The 21,408-nt window shown below is 39.5% G+C and overlaps 1 protein-coding gene across 3 annotated transcripts in view; it reads right to left on the reverse strand.

Annotated features, from left to right (window-relative positions):
* Positions 1–21,408, reverse strand: part of NOL10 (nucleolar protein 10) — an 88,516-nt gene that overhangs the window by 25,757 nt on the left and 41,351 nt on the right. For all 3 annotated transcript variants that reach the window (XR_004352939.1, XR_004352938.1, XM_032653309.1), the window contains 3 exons: positions 4,637–4,763; positions 1,058–1,137; positions 762–860 (listed from right to left, as the gene is read on the reverse strand). Coding sequence is in view for 1 of the 3 variants with exons in the window: in XM_032653309.1 (XP_032509200.1) it covers positions 762–860; positions 1,058–1,137; positions 4,637–4,763 (306 nt within the window). In the remaining 2 variants the exon portion in view is untranslated. The remainder of the gene's footprint in view (positions 1–761; positions 861–1,057; positions 1,138–4,636; positions 4,764–21,408) is intronic.

A 21,408-nucleotide genomic window follows, 5' to 3' on the forward strand; every position in this document is an offset into this window, starting at 1 on the left:
TGCGCTTCCCCTCTGCTTGCCGTTGGCGTGACGTCACCCATCAACGCTTCTTTGTCCTGGCAACAACAGGTGGCTCCAGCAGAGCAGGGAGTCCACTTTGTGGTTCTCCCACGCTCCCGGAACAGCCTCATCCTACCTCGGGAACCCCAGCGCCAGCTGTCAGCCCTCCACGGAGGTCTGAGTCCCAGCTCTCAGGCCTGCCTCTCTCCCGCCGCCCAGCCCTGGAGTGTTAGCTGCTCCCTGAAGCCACAGCCTCTCTTATCAATACCTCAGTATTTTTGCCTTTTCAGTTCTCTAATACCTGGGTAACAATTCTTTACAGTAAATTCCCTCTGTTAATAGAATTAGTGTGGCCTGATTCCTGTCTGGGCCCTGGAACAGTCTAATGACCATCTCCCATGATCCAAGCAGCTAGCCTAAGACACTCCCAAATGTCAGAAAGAAATGGGGATTAGCAAAGCACCAACACTCCAAAATCTAAATCCCTATTTGAAAACAGCATCATGTTTTCCTGGTAGGACTGACACTCTCAGCTCACCTGGCATTATTTTCCCACAACACCATTACCATAGAGTCTATAATGATAAAACTGTAAAGAGTATCCACCCTCGCAACAAATAAAATATACCAGAAATATTAGTAAAAGATGTAGACTAAGGATGGAAGAACTAAGAAATGGATGGCAGGTTTCTTTGAATAATAAATAAAATACAAATGAAGTACCTTTCTCTAGTAGATTCAATGCTGACTACAATATTTACCTTTAATTGGACTCTCTGTGCTCGTGTTTCTTCTATCTTCTGTCGGATCTTATCTTTCCTATATTCTTCAAAAGCAAATGGATTTACCATCAATTTCACCTTTTCAAAGTGGAAAAAAATTAAAAATAAGAGAATTGTATTTAGCAGCATGTCTCATATACAGCATGACTATCATGCCGAAGAACAGGGAGATCGCTTACACATCTGATGTTTTATAAAAACGAAAGTAAGTAGAGAAGAAATGGCTACAGAGTGCTTTTATTTATCACCTAAAATAACTGTAGTTTTGTACTCACCCTGTGGTAGAGTCTTATATCCATGAAAAATCCATGCATATATGCCCGGAGAAAAGGTGATCCAATGAGATGGGTGAGCCCTGGGTAAAGTTAATCAAAAGAGGGCAGATCTTCATGAAATCTTGATTAAAATTCAATGATCTTTCATGACAACAATTTGATTATAAGTTCACTTCTGAGTAAAAATTTAAGGATCAGAATTACTGATCTTCTTCAATAATTGCAAAGAAAATTTTACTCTGCTTCAGCAATATCATCCTTCCTTCTTTTTAATGCAATACTAAGCATAAAAATGATGGCAAGGTCTTTATGAACTATGACAGATAAGTAATGAAGGGTTCCCTATACAAGTGGTTCTCAGAATTTTGGATTCCATGAGCTAGTTTAACTTTTAAAATAATACTGAGGGCACTTCCCTGGCGGTCCAATGGTTAAGACTCCACGCTTCCACGGCAGGGGCACAGGTTCGATCCCTGATCGGGGAACTAAGCTCCCGCATGCCGTGCAGTGCGGCCAAAAAAAAAGCCCAAACAAACAAAAAATGCTGAGATCAACACTAGGTTGTCAACTTTCAAACAAAGGACACTGTCACAACAGTAATGTACCTAGGGCATGTTTTTCCCCAAAAAGAACAGCTTTTGGCAAATTTATACCAACATATATATTATATACAGACATACTTCATCATGGATGAATTAAAAGTTCAATGCCAATCAGTGTTTGGAAGCTTTAAACAGTATCTTTCACAGGGTTTCCTAGATTTAGATTTCATTTACAATTAGTGGTGCTGGTGGTCACATAAGGATGCTCTGCCTATGTCACAGAAATTATTTATTAATTGCAAATATTTACACAGAGAAAGGTTATGAGAATATTTATCTTCCGAATAAGACCACCTATGATATACTCACATAAAAGGCAGCTTTAGTTGGTGTAATACTAAGTGATTATGTTTCCAAGGAAAACATTACCCTGATTTCCAAATTTTAGAAATAAACATCGCTCCAGACCTAAAAATCACTTACTAGGAAAATCACATAGATGTACAGAACAGTATACATTACAGAATAACATCAAAAGGCAAAATTAAATTTAGGATAATCTCATAAAGTAACAAGACTTGGTCAGAAAAATACTTTCCTAGAATTCATTAGGTTAATAAAACCACAGGGTTTGGATTTGCACAGGAGAAACTTAAAAGGTGGTGGGGCGTCGGGGGAGGGAGGGCTGGACCTTAAAGAAACGTCCAGTGCATAACAGTCTGCGTTTAGGTACCTGCACACGTGTGCTCCTAAGTTTCTGTTTCCTCTGTTAGGTATATAAAATTTGTATTTATGGCCCAGCATTATTCCCATTCCAGGAGAAAGCTTTTCATATTAAAACAATTCTACACAGAGAATCTGGCAGGAGCAGCAGCTTTTCTCATCATTAGCTCCACAGAACACTAGTCCCAAGAGATCTTTGAGGAAGAAGAGGTTCTATGATCAAGTTAAGTTTGGGAACTGTTTCATATTCTCCTCCCACTCCTGGAGATTTATAGCGTATGATGGCATTAAAGGCTCAAAGAAGTCCATAAGTAGAGAAACTGATTTATCTTGGCTTAACCTAACATTTCTCAAACTTATTTGCCACAAATCTCTTAAAATGACAGGTAACATTTATGTATTATGTTTCAAAACTGTGCTGAGTACTTTTCAAGCATTATCTGATTCATTCTCCAAGCAACCCCATGGGTAGGTACCATTACTATTGCCATTTTATAGATGAGGAAACCAAGGCACAATGAGGTTAAGTAAATTGGCCAAGTCATAGAGCTATTAGTCATGGGATGTGAGCCCATGTCAGCCCATCTCTAATGCCCATGATATCAGCCACAATGCTACCCATCCAGCACTGCATACACAGTGGCCCATGAAACACGGTATAGGACCTGCTAAAGGCCATAATTGGGAAATGTCAGAACTTGCAAGTATTCAATGCTATAATCTTAAGAAATAAGGGAAGTTAGTTACATGGCCTTATTTTTACTTTAACATAAATTATTTAAAAAGGTTTTATATATGATCATAAAATCTGATGAAAAATTATAACCAACGGCTCATTTAATATTAAAAGATATTACTAATTTACATGAAGATGATTTCTAGTATAACTTATTTTGTTGAATATTATATCTATTTCCATAGTTTTAAAAATAGGCAGTATGAATGCATTTTAACAAAACGTACCTAAACCTTTATCACTGCCTTCCTCACCCAAAATAAACACAGTGAAGAGACTGAAAAAACACCCAAAATATACTAAACACAGTAGTTTTTAAAAATCCACAAAATAGCAATGACTTTTTAGTCTCCAATTTAAGAAGGCAGGTGAGTATGACACAAGTATACTGTAAAAATTACGTTGGAGATATTTAAGGAGGCACTTCAGTAGGAAGACTTAGTTCACCCTACTTCATCCATAAGTCATATTTTTAAAAGGCTAAATACAACTCTTTTCTTTTTAAACATTAAAATTTAAAGAATAATTTTGGTGGTAGCTGGTAGAAAATAATTCTGCCTGGATTAACTGTGCTAAAAGATATAGTTTAAAAATAGAATTTAAGAATCTCTCTTCTAATCTATTTGTTATATGATTCTATTTTCTTTTAGCATTTAACTGCTATAGTACCTCTATTTGTTCTAAAGATAACTAAGCTGCCTAGGCTTGTGGAGAATGGATCCTCTAAGTTTTCCCATTCTCAGTAATTTGCTATGTAGCCTTTTCCCAACAATAGAACAAGATTAGCAAAACCTAGTCTTGTTATCCTACAAACCAGTACTAGTCAACTAAGATAAATATGTTCTTCAGAGGGGTCAGTATGGCTGAGGTTAAGAGCATGGACTCTAAGTTTAAACTCTAACCCTCACATTTACCAACCACTGAAGCCTTTGGCAAGTTGCTTTAATCTTTCTGGGAAAAAAAAAAAATCTTTCTGTGCCTCAGTTTCTTTACCTATAAAATGAAATCATAATAGTATCCACTCCATAGCTGTGAGGATTAAATGAGTTGCATATAAAACATTCAGAATACCGCCTGGCACACGTAAGCCCTATTTTAAATGTTGGCCATTATTAAGAAGCATTTCTTGGTTTGTATTCTTTAAACCTAAGTAACTGTTAAGGTTCTACATATTTGAGGATTCAATCTCTGGGTTCTAAGTTTTGGATTAGGTCTTTCAATAAGCAAACCTACCTGGGGACAAAAATCATTTCCGTGCAGTCTCTGAGATTTCTCAAAATCTTATTATATTCAAATAGTACCTGAAAGTCACTGCTCCCTTGACTGATACCTTTCCTATACATAGGCGGTAGGTTAAAAAAATCATTCCTCATTTAAGATACAAAAAAGCCTCAGTAGGTTGAATTTATCTGAATCTTTTTCTAAGCAGAGATTATATATACTAAGTTTAATGTCTGATTTGTCAGAAAGAGATTTGGAAAATCAGATAAATGTGACTCCATCACTTCTAACGTTCAAAACTCAAAACAAAAACAAGTAGAAATAATCTTATAAACATTTCATCATAATTTTTTTTACCTAAATTTTCAAGGTCTTTCTTGGTGACAAATTTGTAATCATCATAAACTGTGCTTTCTGGATTCTCTTCCAGTTCTTCTGTCAAGTTGTCTAAGAAGGAACACCACCTGGGAGCAGGACCCAAAACCTGCCGGCGTTGATTAGAAGGTTAGCAGATGTACATTCTAATCATGTGAACTAAGAGTTATTTTACAACCAGATTTTGTGTTATATTTATATAATTTAAAAATCCTTGATTCTATCAGAAGTACTGAGAAACAACTGCAATATGCATAATCAAGTCTATAATGGAAGAGAAAAAAACAGAGTAGGGAGAACTTAAGCCTATAAGGGAAAAATCTCAGTCTGGGACACAACAGTATTAATGAATATTCTTACATGAGAACTATGAAAATATAAATAATAATTCAGGTAGTAATAGTAACATCCATCTATAATTCTATTATCTCTTTCATTCAAAACAGTACTAGAATCTACAAAAGCATACTTGGCATATCAGACCTTTTTTTTGCCACTCATGACAAAAGTCCAAAATGAGAATTACCCTTTTTAAGGGTTTTCAACTAATCACTTGATAATTACATTCTATCTTGTATGGTCCACTTCATTTAATTGATTAAAAGTTAAAATTCTGTAAACAGAATTCTTTAGATTTAACCTAAAATGGGCTGCCAGGATCCACAAGGCTGAGGAACAAAGGATTGAACAGAATTTATAACCAAGCAATAAAATATGAATACTTCAATTTGTAACCCAATCACTTCCATAAAATACCGTGAATGCTTCTTACGCTTTTGCCCTTGGTACAAATCTTTCCCAGCAGATGCCTCACGCATTGAGGTCAATGCTTATCCCAAAAGAAATAACACTCAGTGGGAGAGCCAAGCTACTGAAACCCTCTCTCACGGTGGAGGCTTTCAGAAGAGAGAACTCTGGGCTCTTACAAAATAGAATTTCCAATGACTTCTTGCCTGTGTATTTTGACAGTAATCAATCATACAGAGGAAAAAAAACAAAACTCATAATGGAAATTATTAAATCTAGCTTAAACTTTTTGGAGAAGGGAAGGTAGGAGGAAGAGAGTTATAACAAAGGAAGACAGCCCCCAACACCCTTTTCAACCATTTAAAAAAAAAAAAAAGTAAATGTAAGATACAGCCATACTAATTAATTCTATTATTTTGCCTGATTAGAGAGGGTGATCCCACCACTCCTGCCAAAGGCTATGGGGCTCATGAACGTGAAAAACAACTCTTAATGAGCATTAAAAAGTCCCATGGAGAATTTTCTTACTTGCATAATCTGTACAATTTTTAAAACAGAGGTAAAGGTCTTGATATGCTAAGTGGTTAGACTAACCATAAAAGACAAACCTTCAAGAAATGAAAGGTATTTTTAAAAAAAATTCAATGTAGACCCCTTTAAAGAAACTGCTGTGATTTTAAGCAATTTTAGGACAGTAGCTTGAAGTCGACAAATATCGATATTAATTGCTACTATACATAAAGCGCGGTGCTAACCCAAGGTCCCCAACTATCCTCTTGCTCCCCAAGGAGTTAGAAACCTCACTGCAGCAGGTGGCTTGTGCATGCACACACACGTGCAAATGAGCACACACTCAGCCGTTTAAAGCCATGAACTGAGATTGTGCTGAATCCACGTGGAAGACGGGCGAGGGCTAGAGGAAACAGGCCGGGTTGGGACACTCAGTAAGTATATTTGAAAGGACTTCCGGTTGGAATGAACACGTGAGCAAGCTAGGAAAACCACGGGGGGTACCTTCTGAGAGTGAGAGTTTAGGCACCTGCAACTACAGGGTATCTGCTTCCCATCAGTCACAAATATGCAAAAGCAAAGCTCGACCATGTACTGGTGTATGGCCTAAGGACAGCAATCGTCTCCTCTTTTAGAGAGGAAGAAAGTACACTAACTCTTGGCACTTTTCTAGAACGTAAAATCCTCAAGCAATTGTTCTCATGGGAGGGTTTAAACTTCATCTGTTTTAAGTGCTTAATTTCCAGTACCCAGAACATTGCCTGCCAAGTAGTAGGTGTTCAATAAGTGTTTCATAAATAAATCTAGTCACACATAAAACATGTATGAATGCATTCACGAATTCCACTGCACAAGGCATGAAGACTTAAAGGGTCTACTTTGGCAAAAGTATTTTTTAAATTGTCTAGTTGTCCTTACTCAGATAAAAACATTCAAATACCTCACCATAAAATTACTGGATATAAGAACACTTTTTAGTGAAAGTCAGATTTATTTTGCCTCCTATGCAAGGGGGTACTGGTACCAAAGGACCTCATAATAAAGTAGTTTCACCTTTAAACCTTAAATCAGTCATAAACATGGGCTTCAAAGACAATGAAAAGATTACACTGTGTTTACTGACTTTTCCTGGGGGATGAGGGGTAGGAATACTAAAATATCAGACCAGATCTGAACTTACTTTCACATGGCCCTTTTTTATAATGTTCCACAACACTCTTTTTGATAGTTACCTGGATTCTAATGAAACTGTTTCAAATTGCCTCTCCAGGGACAGCTCTGGTTATGGAAAATAATCTCTGCAATCAAATTCACGGCCATTAAATTTTACAGGAGGAAATATTTCCATCAAAAACAAAACTAAGTCTAATGGGTTGATTATTAATCACGTTTCCCTACTTCCTACTCAGAGAAAAAAATCAGAATAACCATAACAAAGTTCAAATTACTGATTTAACTGGTATTCACTGAAGGTTTTATCCGCATTAGAGCTTTCCTCAAAGGTCTACCACTAAGTTGCAAAAACAGTGGTTGGCTTAACTAATAAGGAGGGTTTAACCACGTGCACAGCTCTGATGTACCTATAATGACCACAATATTAATTCATGTGTAAAAATTCCTTGCTGTCTTTTTTCATAAAATGTTAATCCTTCAACGAATATGTAAAAATATATTAATTTATTCTTAAATTTCAGGCTTTACAACTTGAAGAAAACATCTTTTTTAACAATTGGTGTACTATTACTACTACGTCAAAAGTTTCTAGGTTTTCTGTAGTGTCATTATATTGCTGTATTCTATACTGCAGTCAAAACTGATCATTGCTTACCTACATTTTTATGCACCAGAAGAGTTTTGTCTCAGAAACTTGGTAAAGACTGTTCTATTTTAAACTTCAGTTATCTGTTAATGACTTGCCACTTTTTATAAGAATTTCCTAAAGTCACAGGTCAGTAAAAGTAGAGAATTGGACACGGACTCATCAAACTGCTATAAAGGGATACTGTGGATCCCTCAGCAACTTTAATGACAATCATATCAATCAATTTAAACAGAAATACTTGGTCCTCCAAAATAGGAAAGAATCTTTATCAGTGTGCTTTGGGAAGGCCTTGACTGAAATGCAGCCAAGTATCTACTTGCTCTAATCCGTTTGGGCAAAAGAACCAATTTTAAGGTACATGAAAATACATGCCATGTGCCCAAGCTCATCTGCCTGTATGATTACAACCTACCTTTAAGATGTTAATTACATATGCTTAATTTAAAACCTCAAAATTCTCATATATTCTGGTAATGGACAAAAATGACTAAGAGTGGGGAGGACAGACGATGAATATTAAGATCCTTAGGGAGGTGACAGAAGAGGGTAGCCCTTCCCCCATTCTTTTGAAAAACCACTGTGCCACATCCTAAAGCTGGGTTAAGGCAGAAATAAGGACTGAGGATTACTGGATGGATGGTTTTAACAGATCAAGGGTGATTAAAATAACAACAAAGTATTATTAATATCATTAGAGACAAAGAACCAAACTGTACTAATTCAATATAGATGCCATAATTTTTCCCATTTACTTATAATGCTACTTAGTATTTCCTATTTATATGAAAATCACTGATAATATAGCACAGCAATTAAATATGAAATTGTTACCCTGACTTTTAAAAATAAATTTATTTTTTGGCTGCGTTGGGTCTTCGTTGCTGTTCACAGGCGTTCTCTATTTGCGACGAGCGGGGGCTGCTCTTCGTTGCGGTGCACGGGCTTCTCATTGAGGTGGCTTCTCTCTTGTTGTGGAGCACGGGCTCTAGGTGCACGGGCTTCAGTTGTGCCACATGGGCTCAGTAGTTGTGGCTCGTGGGCACTACAGTGCAGGCTCAGTAGTTGCATCCCACGGGCTTAGTTGCCCTGCGGCACATGGGATCTTCCCGGACCAGGGATGGAACCCATGTCCCCTGCACTGGCAGGTGGATTCTCAACCACCGCGCCACCAGGGAAGTCCCTTCACTTTTAAACTAATGATTTAAAAACAATTTTAAAAACCTTAGTAACTAAGAAAATTCTTAATTACTCCATTTGGTAGTACTGTATCAACACACAATAAATAACTTCTTTTTTCTTTTTTCACAATAACTTTGAACAAAAATGGGAAACTTTAACTATATGTAATATATCCAAGTGTTCTAACATGTATCAGTTAAAGTTTCCCCATTAGAATTTTAACCCACATCTAATCTGAAATCTGTTACTCTCACTATAACTCTTTATCAGAAATAACCGGGGCCAGGGACTTCCCTGGTTGTCCAGTGGTTAAGAATCCACCTTCCAGTGCAGGGGATGTGGGTTTGATCCCTGATCGGGGAACTAAGATCCTGCATGCCATGGGGCAACTAAGCCTAAGCACCGCAACTACTGAGCCCACACGCGCTGGAACCCGGTGCTCCACAATTAGAGAGAAGCCCACGTGCCGCAACGAAAGATCCCGCACGCCGCAATGAAGATCCCGCGGTGCCGCAACTAAGACCCAACGCAGCCAAATAAATAAATAAATATTAAAAGAAGAGGAAGAAGAAGAAGAAACTACTGGGGCCAAAGAGCATTTGAAACCTTAGAATCTTCTGCATTTTCAAAAGGTAACACAGTACGTATAGTGCTTTTATGTAAAATCTTCAGTGGGGTCTGGGTCAGTGATCCATAATCAAACACATTAATAGTTCTCTGCGGCAAAATCTACACATCTTCATACCGATGATCTGGATAAATAGTCTAGAAAGAGCCTCATCATTACATGTCAGATTTGAGTCCTAATGAAGCGATTCAGGTTTTGCCACTGATCAGTTATAAAAAAAAAAATTCAGGGTTTTTTGGATTTCAGAATTGCAGATCAGAGATAATGCGGGTATACTATAATGTAACTATCATTAACCACTATTACGATTAATCATAATTTTTCTAAATGTATAGCCTGTATCTCCAGAAGGAGAACGGGATTTTGCCAACTAAGATGACCAACCCTGCAATACATAAACTCAAAGGCAAACTTCCTTTTCAAACTTTCCCTCTATTAATAGTTGAACAGCACCACTAGTACCAGCATGTATTTTTAAATTCTGACAGCTGGGGCTTATTAATAACCGGTCATAAATAAGCCTAAAAGAGGAGAGACAGCTGGGTGAGCCAAGGGAGTGGCCACGAATTTAAGCATGTAACTGCATTTGCAACATAATGACCTGCCTAATTGCGTACCCAAGTTTACATGTATTTGCGTGAGTAATTATGAGTCATTTAAAGGTACTCTATCTACTTGTGGTACTTTGTTCTCTCATTCCTAAAAATCAGATCAGCAAAAGAGCAATTTAGTTTCAACATTTTAAAATATTTCTTTTAAAAGGGAGAAAAATTATTATCTGCCATGATTTCAGGTTTTTTTCAATTCACTTTTTGAAAAGCAGTTTAGGCACTGAAATAAAATAATAATAAAATAAGGCCAGGTGATAAAGAAAAAGATCACCTATGCCATTCTGTCCGTATCAGCCGACAAACCAATAGTTAATCTATGCAATGCCCTATGAGTACAAACAAGCATGCGATGGAGCACCTATACTCAAGGGTTAGGGAAGACAGGATGCCCCAAGCAAACAATTCAATGGCGCATTAACTATATATTTTTATCTCCTTTCCCTCCCAAGCCTACTTAAAATGATAGTATACCAGTATAAAAGGTATTACCCTTCAAGGACAAAAAGAACAAAAGAAGAAAATATAGTGGTTAAAGGATTTAACACAGTATAAATGTTGGGTACGGGCTTCCGTGGTGGTGCAGTGGTTAAGAATCCACCTGCTAATGCAGGGGACACAGGTTCGAACCCTGGTCCGGGAAGATCCCACATGCCGCAGAGCAACTAAGCCCATGCACCACAACTACTGAGCCTGCACGCTAGAGCCTGCGAGCCACAGCTACTGAGCCCAAGTGCCACAACTACTGAAGCTCACGCTCCACAACTACTGAAGCTCACGCTCCACAACAAAAGAAGCCGCCGCAATGAGAAGCCCACACACCACAATGAAGAGTAGCCCCCGCTCGCCGCAACTAGAGAAAGCCCGGGCACAGCAATGAAGACCCAACGCAGCCAAAAAAAAAAAAAAAATGTTGGGTGCTTACAGAGGTAAGTATCAAAGAGGAGACTAGATTCTCTCCTTAGAGTCCTTGAAACCCAGCACTTCCAGGCTCCATGCATCTGGGAAGATGGGCCCAAACAGAGGGGAGATGATGGAGTTGATGAATATCTAAAGTCCCACCACCCCTTAGGAAACCAGAGGATGATTTTTTGGAGAAAGTGAAGAAAAGCTGCTCCACAGGATACCTGGCACAGGTGACTTGAGCTGCGGAGGTTGAAATTAGCAAACTAACTGGCAGCCTCCATATCAGTGTGCGGCCCTCAGCTCCTTCCGCAGCTCCCAGAATGCCAGAAGCCAAACACATGCTGCTGTGCGTCCATTCCTGCCAGCCTAAACCCCTAACAGTCCTGGTGAGGAACTGGGGGATTCTCTATAGAAAACGAAAGATCCCCAAAGACAGACTTCCAGATGTTGATATCTGGGAATCCTCCAATATAGGCACAGACCTCATTTTACTGCACTTTGCAGATATTGTGTTCCTCACAAACTGAAGGTGTGTGGCAACCCTGTGTTGTCGGATGACGGTTAGCATTTTTTAGCAATAAGGTATTTTTAAATTAAGATACGTACATAGTTTTATAGACATAATGCGATTGCACACTTAATAGACTACAGTATACTGTAAACATAACTTTTATATGCACTGGGAAACCAAAAAAATATGTGACTAACTTTATTGCGACATTTGCTTTATTGTAGTGGTCTGGAGCCAAACCTGTGATTTCTCCAAGGTATGCCTTTGGTCATTAGCTGAAGAGTTAGCATGAAAATTACCAGAAGACAAGACCACGGCATACAAAGAACTGCACGGGCTTTCTCTAGTTGTGGCGAGCAGGGGCTACTCTTCATTGCAGTGTGCGGGCTTCTCATTGCAGTGGCTTCTCTTGTGGCTTCATTGCAGAGCATGGGCTCTAGGTGCACGGGCTTCAGTAGCTGTAGCACGCGGGCTCAGGAGTTGCGGCATGCGGGCACCCTAGAGCACGCAGGCTTCAGTTGTTGCTGCGCACAGGCTCTAGGGCGCGTGGGCTTCAGTAGTTGTGGCTCACAGGCTCTAGAGCGCAGGCTCAGTAGTTGTGGCACACAGGCTTAGCCGCTCTGCAGCATGAGGGATCTTCTCAGACCAGGGATCAAACCCGAGTTCCCTGCATTGGCAGGCAGATTCTTAACCACTGCGCCACCAGAGAAGTTCCTAGTGTCTCATTCTTAAATAAGAATAGATTGCCAAAGATCACCATTCATTTATTCAACAAATAGTTATTGTCAAGCATTTTTCTCTTCACTGTAGATACAGCAGTGAGCAAAACAATCAAGAATCTCTACCTTTAAAGAGCTTTCATTCTGGAAAGGGAAACAATAAACAAACAAAGGAAAGAGTATAGAGTATGACAGACGGTGATAAGAGCTATGGGGAAAATAAAGCAGTGAAGGGTGATGGAGAACACAGGGGAAGGGGAGCAGGGGTGGAGAGGGAAGCCCATGTTGAAGTGACAACTGAATACAGACCTAGAGGAGAGGAGAGAATAAACCATGAGAATATCTGGCATATGCAAAGGTCCTGAGATCAGAACTGCTTGGCATGTTTGGGGATCAGCAAAGAGAACAACCCAGTATGGTGTGAACAGAGGGAGACAGGAAAGGGCTAGATCAGGTAGGGTCTTGCAGGCCACTGCAGGACTTCACCTTTTCCTTGAGTGAGACGGAAGTCACTGGAGGGTGACTTATGTTTACAAGGATCTCTTTAAAAAGGATGGGAGACTTACTGGTTCCAGGAAAGCTCTGTCATCACCTGAATTAAGTCAACTAAGCAGAGACTTTGGTGGCCACACAGAACAAAGCTATCAGATTTTACAGACTTAATCCAGCAGAGTCTCTAAACAAACAAAATGGCAACAACAGTGAATTCAGGGTGGGGGTCATCTGAGTTCCATAACTCCCTAATTATATTATCTAAAACATCTAGTTTTCAACAAAAAATTACAAGACGTGCAGAGAAACCAGAAACCACGGCCCATATACAGGGGATAAAAAGCAGTCAATAGAACCTATCTTTTGAGGAAGCTCATACTTTAGACTTACCAGACAAAGACTTTAAATCAGCTATTACAGATATGCACAAAGAACTAAACAAACAAACCCGTGCCTAAGAACTAATGAAATGTATGAGAACACGTCTCATGAAATAGAGAATATCAACAAGGAGAGGGAAATTACAAGAACGAAATAAAAAAGAACAAAATAAAAGTCTTGGAGTTGAATAATACAATGAAATAAAAAATTCACTAGAGGGGCTCAACAGATATAAATCAGCAGAAGGAAGAATCAGCCAATTTGAAGACAGGTAAGTTGAGATTATCCAGTTTGAGAAATAAAAAGAAAACTGAACAGAGCCTCAGACACCTGTGGGACGTCAAACAGACCAACATACACAAAATGGGAGTCCCAGAAGAAAAGAAACAAAGGGGCAGAAAGAGTACCTGAAGAAATAGTGGCCAAAAACTTCTCAAATTTGGTAAAAACTATTAAACTGCACATCCAAGTAGGACAAATTCAAAGAGATCCACACCTAGACACATCACTGTCAAACTGTGAAAAGACAAATGTACCTGAAAACAGATATTCATACCACTCCTTTCCTGTTTCAAACTTTTGAATTTGAGGTATTGTAATGTCAAGAAAGCTTCTGGGAAACACGCACCCACTGGAGATCTACTGACTGAACACACGCATCCACTGGAGATCTACTGACTGAACACACATCCACTGGAGATCTACTGACTGAGCACACGCACCCACTGGAGATCTACTGACTGAGCACACGCACCCACTGGAGATCTACTGACTGAGCACACGCACCCACTGGAGATCTACTGACTGAGCACACGCACCCACTGGAGATCTACTGACTGAGCACACGCACCCACTGGAGATCTACTGACTGAACACACGCACCCACTGGAGATCTACTGACTGAGCACACGCACCCACTGGAGATCTACTGACTGAGCACACGCACCCACTGGAGATCTACTGACTGAGCACACGCACCCACTGGAGATCTACTGACTGAGCACACGCACCCACTGGAGATCTACTGACTGAGCACACGCACCCACTGGAGATCTACTGACTGAGCACACGCACCCACTGGAGATCTACTGACTGAGCACACGCACCCACTGGAGATCTACTGACTGAGCACACGCATCCACTGGAGATCTACTGACTGAACACACGCACCCACTGGAGATCTACTGACTGAGCACACGCACCCACTGGAGATCTACTGACTGAGCACACACACCCACTGGAGATCTACTGACTGAGCACACGCACCCACTGGAGATCTACTGACTGAACACACACATCCACTGGAGATCTACTGACTGAACACACACATCCACTGGAGATCTACTGACTGTGAGCTTGGCAACATTCAGCACATGCAAGCTTACACCAACAGTCCTGCTAAATTGAGGCAAAGGGGAAAGAGAGTTACTCTCAAACCACCGCAATTTAAGAGAGCAAAAATCTTGTTCAAAACCATGAAATTCCTTCATAAACCAAATCTCTTAAAAGTTCTCTTGTAAGTATTCAAAGCTGTATTATACTTAACCTAAGTAATTCTAATTTGAGTTAGAATGAAAAGCTTTTCCTGAAAATTACAAACAGTGCATTAAATAGCATGAAAAAGTCCTCAGCTTCCATCTTCCTTCAATTCTCAAGAAAAAAGAAAAAAATATCTTATTATGGTCCCTGTCTTTTTCAAAGTCCCCTGTTAGTTAAATAGGACAAACATGGTTCTTTTAAGGTCTCCTCTTTATTCTTTCCTGAAGAGCCTGGCTCTGCACCTCTGCTGCAAATCACCATTGGATGTTTACCACCACGTTACACTTGAAATCCCACGCAGTTTCCCCAAGTTCACATCCAGAGTTTACAGTTCCAGTGACTCCACGCTGTGCTTAAGTCCTCTACTTCCAGCCTTTCCCTGTCCCAGTTTCCTAACTACACTAAAAATGCTCAGCCTTGAGAGCTATGTCTGCACGTAAGTGTACACACAACAGTCCCATGGGTGCTAAAGGCGCTAGGCCAATTTTATCATTTGAGAATGTATTTATCTTTTTGATCACACACCTGGTAATGTGCACTCTCCAAGATCTTATTTTGTCATTTTATTCCTGCCAAGAGTTACACAGATGGTTTTAGTGTGTTATCCTGGTTACCACATCAGCAGTTTCCTGGTTCTATCCTACTTCCTCACAGGCAAAGAAATTTATTAATAATTTTTCGGCATATTCTTACGCTTTCCAATTCTTAAGTCTATGTAAAAACTAAGGGCATCCTAATATTTAAAAATATCTAGGGATGGAAACTTGGCAGAAACAAAGGAAGAGTAAAATGTTTTTAAATGAAGGTTATACACTTCAATACTGCTACTCTACAAGGGTCAAAAAATATTTTGCCACCATTTAGCAGTTAATGTTTATCTACAGGGTGCCACACATGGAACTAGGAAATCCTGAAGAATACATTTTAAATTCAAGCAAAAGGAGATTTCCATATATTCCCAAAGAAAGCCAAACTAGAGCATTATACTGGCAAAACAAGAGGATAAAAGAACCCAATTTTGACTCATAATTGAATAAAATGTAACCAACCATAAAGCACGTAAGTAATTTTCTACAACCCAGGTAGAATGTCTATTTCAGATTTTAAATACATATATTTCCCACTGTGATGGTAAACAGGATTCATACACGACAATATTAATGGCCCTATTAAGATATATGATGTATGTGTGTGCAGGGTTGTGGGAGGGAAGTAGTGTGTATATTGTATTTATCTTTTTTTAGTGAACTCTTAGGATAAATTCCAAAAACTTCACGTAAATCTAATCATTTTCAAAAAGAGAAGTGCTTTACAAGGAAAACCATACACATAATGAAATACTTAAACTCAGACTGAAAGGAAAGCTATATAGTTTGGTGGGAGGAGTGATGAAAGGGAAAAGATTACCTGCTGTAGCAGAACCAAAAATTGAACTTTGGACTCCATGGCAACCATGGCAAAAGAGATGCATAATGAGGTAGAAAGAGATCATTTACTTGATAAAGGAAGCATACTGATATGTCTGGAAAGAGAAACTCTCTTTTGGAACTAAACTCGAGAAGCATTTCATAGATCTCCCAAGGAACTCTAACACTGAACAATACTTCTCTAAAAGAGGTTTACAAGAGAAACTTTATATGACTGTTAAACATCAGAGAAACACCATTAAACTGTAATTTATGAAGGCCCAAGTAATGTGATCCAAGCAAGCACCCTGATGACCTAACTTGACTCTGACATACTTCAGAGCTGCGCTGTCCCGTACAGTACCCCTAGCCACATGTGGCTACTTAGATGAACTAAGATGGAGTAAAATTTAAAATTCAGTTCTTTACGCACACCGAGCACATCTCAAATGCTTAATAATCACACATGGCTAGTGGCTACCATGTTGGACAGAGCAGATCTTAGAATATTTCCATCAGAGAAGTTCTACTGAACAGCACTAGTTTAGAGAACTGAAAGAAACGAGTGGTGAATATCCATTAATAGGAAACTAGACAAATAAATTATGACATCTATATAATGAAATATTGTGCAACTATTAAAAAGAATGGGTTTGCTTTATATTTATCTGATCTGATCAGAACAACATATCGTTAAGTGACAAAAACCCCTTTCGAAATTGTATGCAGCATGAGACCCCAATTCTGCTAAAAATGCACATGCGAGTGTTTGGGGGGTTTGGGGGGGCATGGAGGGAGAGAGAACTGACTTGACTCTGCAAAGAGTATGCACCGTCCTGTTAAGAATGGTAGTGGGAGGGGCGGTTATGAAGGACTTTTTCTTCCTTGGTTATATATTTTTACAATGTTTGATTAAAAAAAAATAGAGCATTTCTCCTAAAGTAATAAACAACATCTCCAAAGGGACAGAGGCACAGAAACAGACAGAGTTACCAAATGATTAACAAGCCCCCTACAACATCAAACTGAAACATCTATTGTTTCAGAGCCTGTAATTCAGGATTGAGACCCTTAGTGAACATCTGGATTGGTATTTGTGATACTGACTGAGAAGAGACCTTTAAGAAAGACAAAAGATCCTTTTTCTCTCCAGAAAATTCAAGAACTTAACTCACTCACAACTTTTGATCCTTTCCATAGAGATAAACCAAAAATCAAAACGCCCTCCCAGGAAGTAGCTTGCCATTATCTGAAGCTTCGGAGTTTTAAATCATATACCTGGGAGAGAAAACTTCAAGTCATCTCAACACTTCCAAAACTCAACTGAGCACCTGCTCCACCACCTGTAGCTTTTACCTTTGTGAACGGCACCATCACTCATTCAGCCCCATCTGCCTCTTAGTCCCCACTCCCAACGATCACCAAGCCCTAAGGAGGCATTACCTCCTGACCGCCTCTTCTATCTGTCTCCTCCTTCACCAGCCACTGCCACTACCTCAGAGGGCGCTCTCAGGACCTTTCCTGGTCAATTATGATCTGTCCTAGCCCCTGCTTCCAAAGCCACCCAATCCCTATAGGCAGAATAATCCTACACCCATATCTGATCGCACTCCCCTGAATAAAACCCTTCAAAGGCATGCCGCTCCACTTTAAACCAAAAGCAAAAATGCTAACATAGTACAAAGGTTTAGATTTAAGGCCCTTACATCTCTCCAGTTTTATTTATTTCTTGCCCCTCCCTGCCCCTGGAAAACCTAAGCTCCTCCCAGGCACACAGAACAGATCTGAGGCTCTAGCATCTAGTTTCAACTCCCTGTGTGTAGAAAGATCTCCCTGATTCCACCACCTTTCTTTCTACCTCTTTGTTGGTTAACTCCTACATGTCCTTCAAGATTCAATTCAAATGTCTGTACTCCCCCTGACTATCCCACCTATGGAAAGATGGCTTCCTAGCGTGCTCCTACAACTGTAATGTTTGTTCCTTTACAAAACTATAAGCTCCGAGGCAACAAATAAAATGTCTTTGATATCCCAGGCCTTAGTGCAGGTGCATGAAAGGTGCCTACTAAGGATTAGTCCAATGACCCTTACCCCCCCAAAAACTCAACCTAGAAACTAGTCAACACAGACTATCTAGTCAAGCCCACAAGGACAAAAAACAAAGGGCTGGATTTCCTTCAGGGACCAATATAAAAATAAATGTACTTACAAATTAAAACAATGAGATACCACTACACATCATTAGAATAGCTAAAATCCAAAACACTGATAGCACCAAAAGCTGGCACGGATATACAGCAACAGCAATTCTCTTTCATCGCCGGTGGGAATGCAAAATGGTACAGACACTTTGGAACAGTCTGGCGTTTCTTACAAAACGAAACACACTTTTATCAGACAATGCAGCAATCACACTCCTTGCTACTTACCCAGCAGAGCTGAAAACTTATGTCCACACAAAAACATGCACATGAATGCTTAGAGCAGCTTTATTTGTAACTGCCAAAACTTGAAGCAACAAGTTCAACAGGTGAACGAATAAACAGACTGTGGTACATCCATGCAATGGAAGAGCATTCAGCAGTAAAAAGAAATGAGCTATCAAGCCACAAAGACAAGGAGGGATCTTAAAGGCATATTACTAAGTGAAAGAAGCCAATCCAAAAAGGCTAAATACTGTATGATTCCAACTATGTGACATCTGGAAAAGGCAAAACCACATAGATAGTAAAAAAATGAGTGGTTGGCAGGGGCTTGGGGGAAGAGGGAGGGATGAATGGGTGGAGCACACAGGATTTTTCGGGCAGTGAAACCATTCTGTATGATATATAATGGTGGATACATGTCATTATACATTTGTCAAAACCCACAGAATGGACACCACCAAGGGTGAGCCCTAATGACTTTGGGTGATAATGGTGTGTCAATGTCAGTTCAGCAACTACAACAAATGTACCCTCTGGTGCAGGATGCTGACAGTGGAGAAGGTGGTGTACACTGTGTGGGGGGGGGTATGTGTGTGTGTGAGAGAGAGGGGGTATGTGGAAACTCTGTACTTTCCACATGATTTTGCTGTGAACATTTTGAAAACTGCTCTAAAAAAAGTAAAGTCATGCAAATAAATGACTGAATGAATGAACGATACAACCATGTCCAAATATGAGAGAAACATAAACAGACCTAAACTTCCTTTCAATATGTCTCACTATTATCATTTACACATTATCTCTTTCCAACCAAGAATAATGTTCTGTTCCTCAAGAAGGTAAACACAGCCTAACTAAAGATTTGTGCCAATGTGCAGATCAATTATTCATTGCCATCTAACAATTTTCAACTTCTTTCTACAGCAATTTAAACTGCTAATAATACGAGTCAATCCCACCACCGCCCCCCAAAAAAGCATGGGGGGAAAGCACATGATACTGAAGCAAGGAGATGGATAGATGGGGGCTCTTTATATCTCTCTTTACGTATATTTGAAATATTTCCAGAATAATTTTTTTTTTTTTTTTTTTTTGCGGTACACGGGCCTTTCACTGTTGTGGCCTCTCCCGTTGCGGAGCACAGGCTCTGGACACACATGCCCCGCGGCCATGGCTCACGGGCCCAGCCGCTCCGTGGCATGTGGGATCCTCCCGGACCGGGGCACGAACTTGTGTCCCCTGCATCGGCAGGTGGACTTTCAACCACTGCGCCGCCAGGGAAGCCCCAGAATAAAATTTTTTAAATGAAATGTCAGTAATATTCATTCCTTCAAATTGGCACGTATTCAGCAAGAGCCCACGAAGTACCAGACACTGTTCTGGGCACCAGGGACACAGCAAAAAGTAAAACACACAAAAGTCCTGCCCTCAGGGTGCTTACATCTGAGCACATGTGCATTAGAAGACAAATTTGCCTGGGATTTGAGAGAACACTAAATCTAAGTAAAGAAAAGTCTAAGTCTTAGAACTTTCTTCTTATTTTCTGTATTAGCTGGGCCTTTTAAAAGAATGTAGCCCAAATTTCTTGCCTATTTGTATAACTTGCCTTCTATTTTTAAGGAAAAAAAAAAACAAAACACAACAAAAAAAACCCCATAATAGGTAATGGGCATATTAATCAAAGAAAGTACCAGAGGGTTCAAGCAGTCAGGTTAACTCAGAGACTAAAATCAATCCCTGGTTGGGAGCACTACACTCTACCGCCACCAACTAGGCAACCACACCAACAGGACAAAAGGATACTAGATTTACTTCCGACTCTATCTTGTCCAAAACAAGAATGGTAAAGAGACCAACCTGGTAAGCATGTCGTCACCAGGGCTGGGAGATAAGATCCTTGGTCAATATTTGATTCAGAACTAAAAACCTAGCATCTGAATAGGAAGTTGTTATTTACTTTCAAGAAAACGGGCATGCCAGATGTGTAAACATTTATGCAAAAATAAATATCATCCAACATATTAACATAATAAAATAAATGTCATACGTGCGTCAAATATTTCCATATGGAAATTACATTCATTTTTACCTCGCCGGAACTGAAATTAACTTTTGAAAATGTGACAGGATGCTCAGAAAATTACTTCCTGAGTGTCACACATTAACGCTTTCCGTATGTCTGCTATTCTTGTGACTCAATAAAATGTGATGGGAAATGGAGGATTTCCTTTGTTGAGAAAAATGCCACAGATACTATGTTACTGCCTGAAAGTGTTTAGATTAAAATAGGAAGACCACATTTCCCCTTTGTAAAGACACAAACAACTTGTTTGTATTAGATCAGAATACTTTATTAGCCACCTGACATTTATGCCCTACTTCCCATTTCACAATTATGAATATATAACTGAAAAATTACAAACAGAACACAACACCTTATAAAGCGATTTCATGCATAAGATAAAATTCAGTTACAGTAGATCTGCTGTGAATTGGGTTAGAAAGGAAGCTCACTAAAAAGAAATGCATCTGCTTTTCATCCCGCTCCTTTTTTGTTAATTAGAAGAAGGTAATGAAAATACATGGAGTTGGGAATCTAACTTTTCCACTAACTTGCTGTTCTGACTTTAAGTGCTCAATAATGAAAATTTTCCTTAGTCTAATGCCCCATCAGTTTTGTTTTGTTTTTACCTCACAAAGGGTGACTTTTATTCTTTTCCTAAACCCTAAAAACATGCCTTCTCTAGATACTGCCTGATAACACAATTCCTGAACTCTTTTCTGATCTTTCTCTAATCCTCAATCTGTGAAATGTTTCTCAATGAACATTCATGTTAACAGCCCCAAGATGGCCCTTTCAATTGTACCCCCTCCTCCTTC

This window comes from Phocoena sinus, chromosome 13, assembly GCF_008692025.1.
Source record: "Phocoena sinus isolate mPhoSin1 chromosome 13, mPhoSin1.pri, whole genome shotgun sequence".
Classification (NCBI taxonomy): domain Eukaryota; kingdom Metazoa; phylum Chordata; class Mammalia; order Artiodactyla; family Phocoenidae; genus Phocoena; species Phocoena sinus.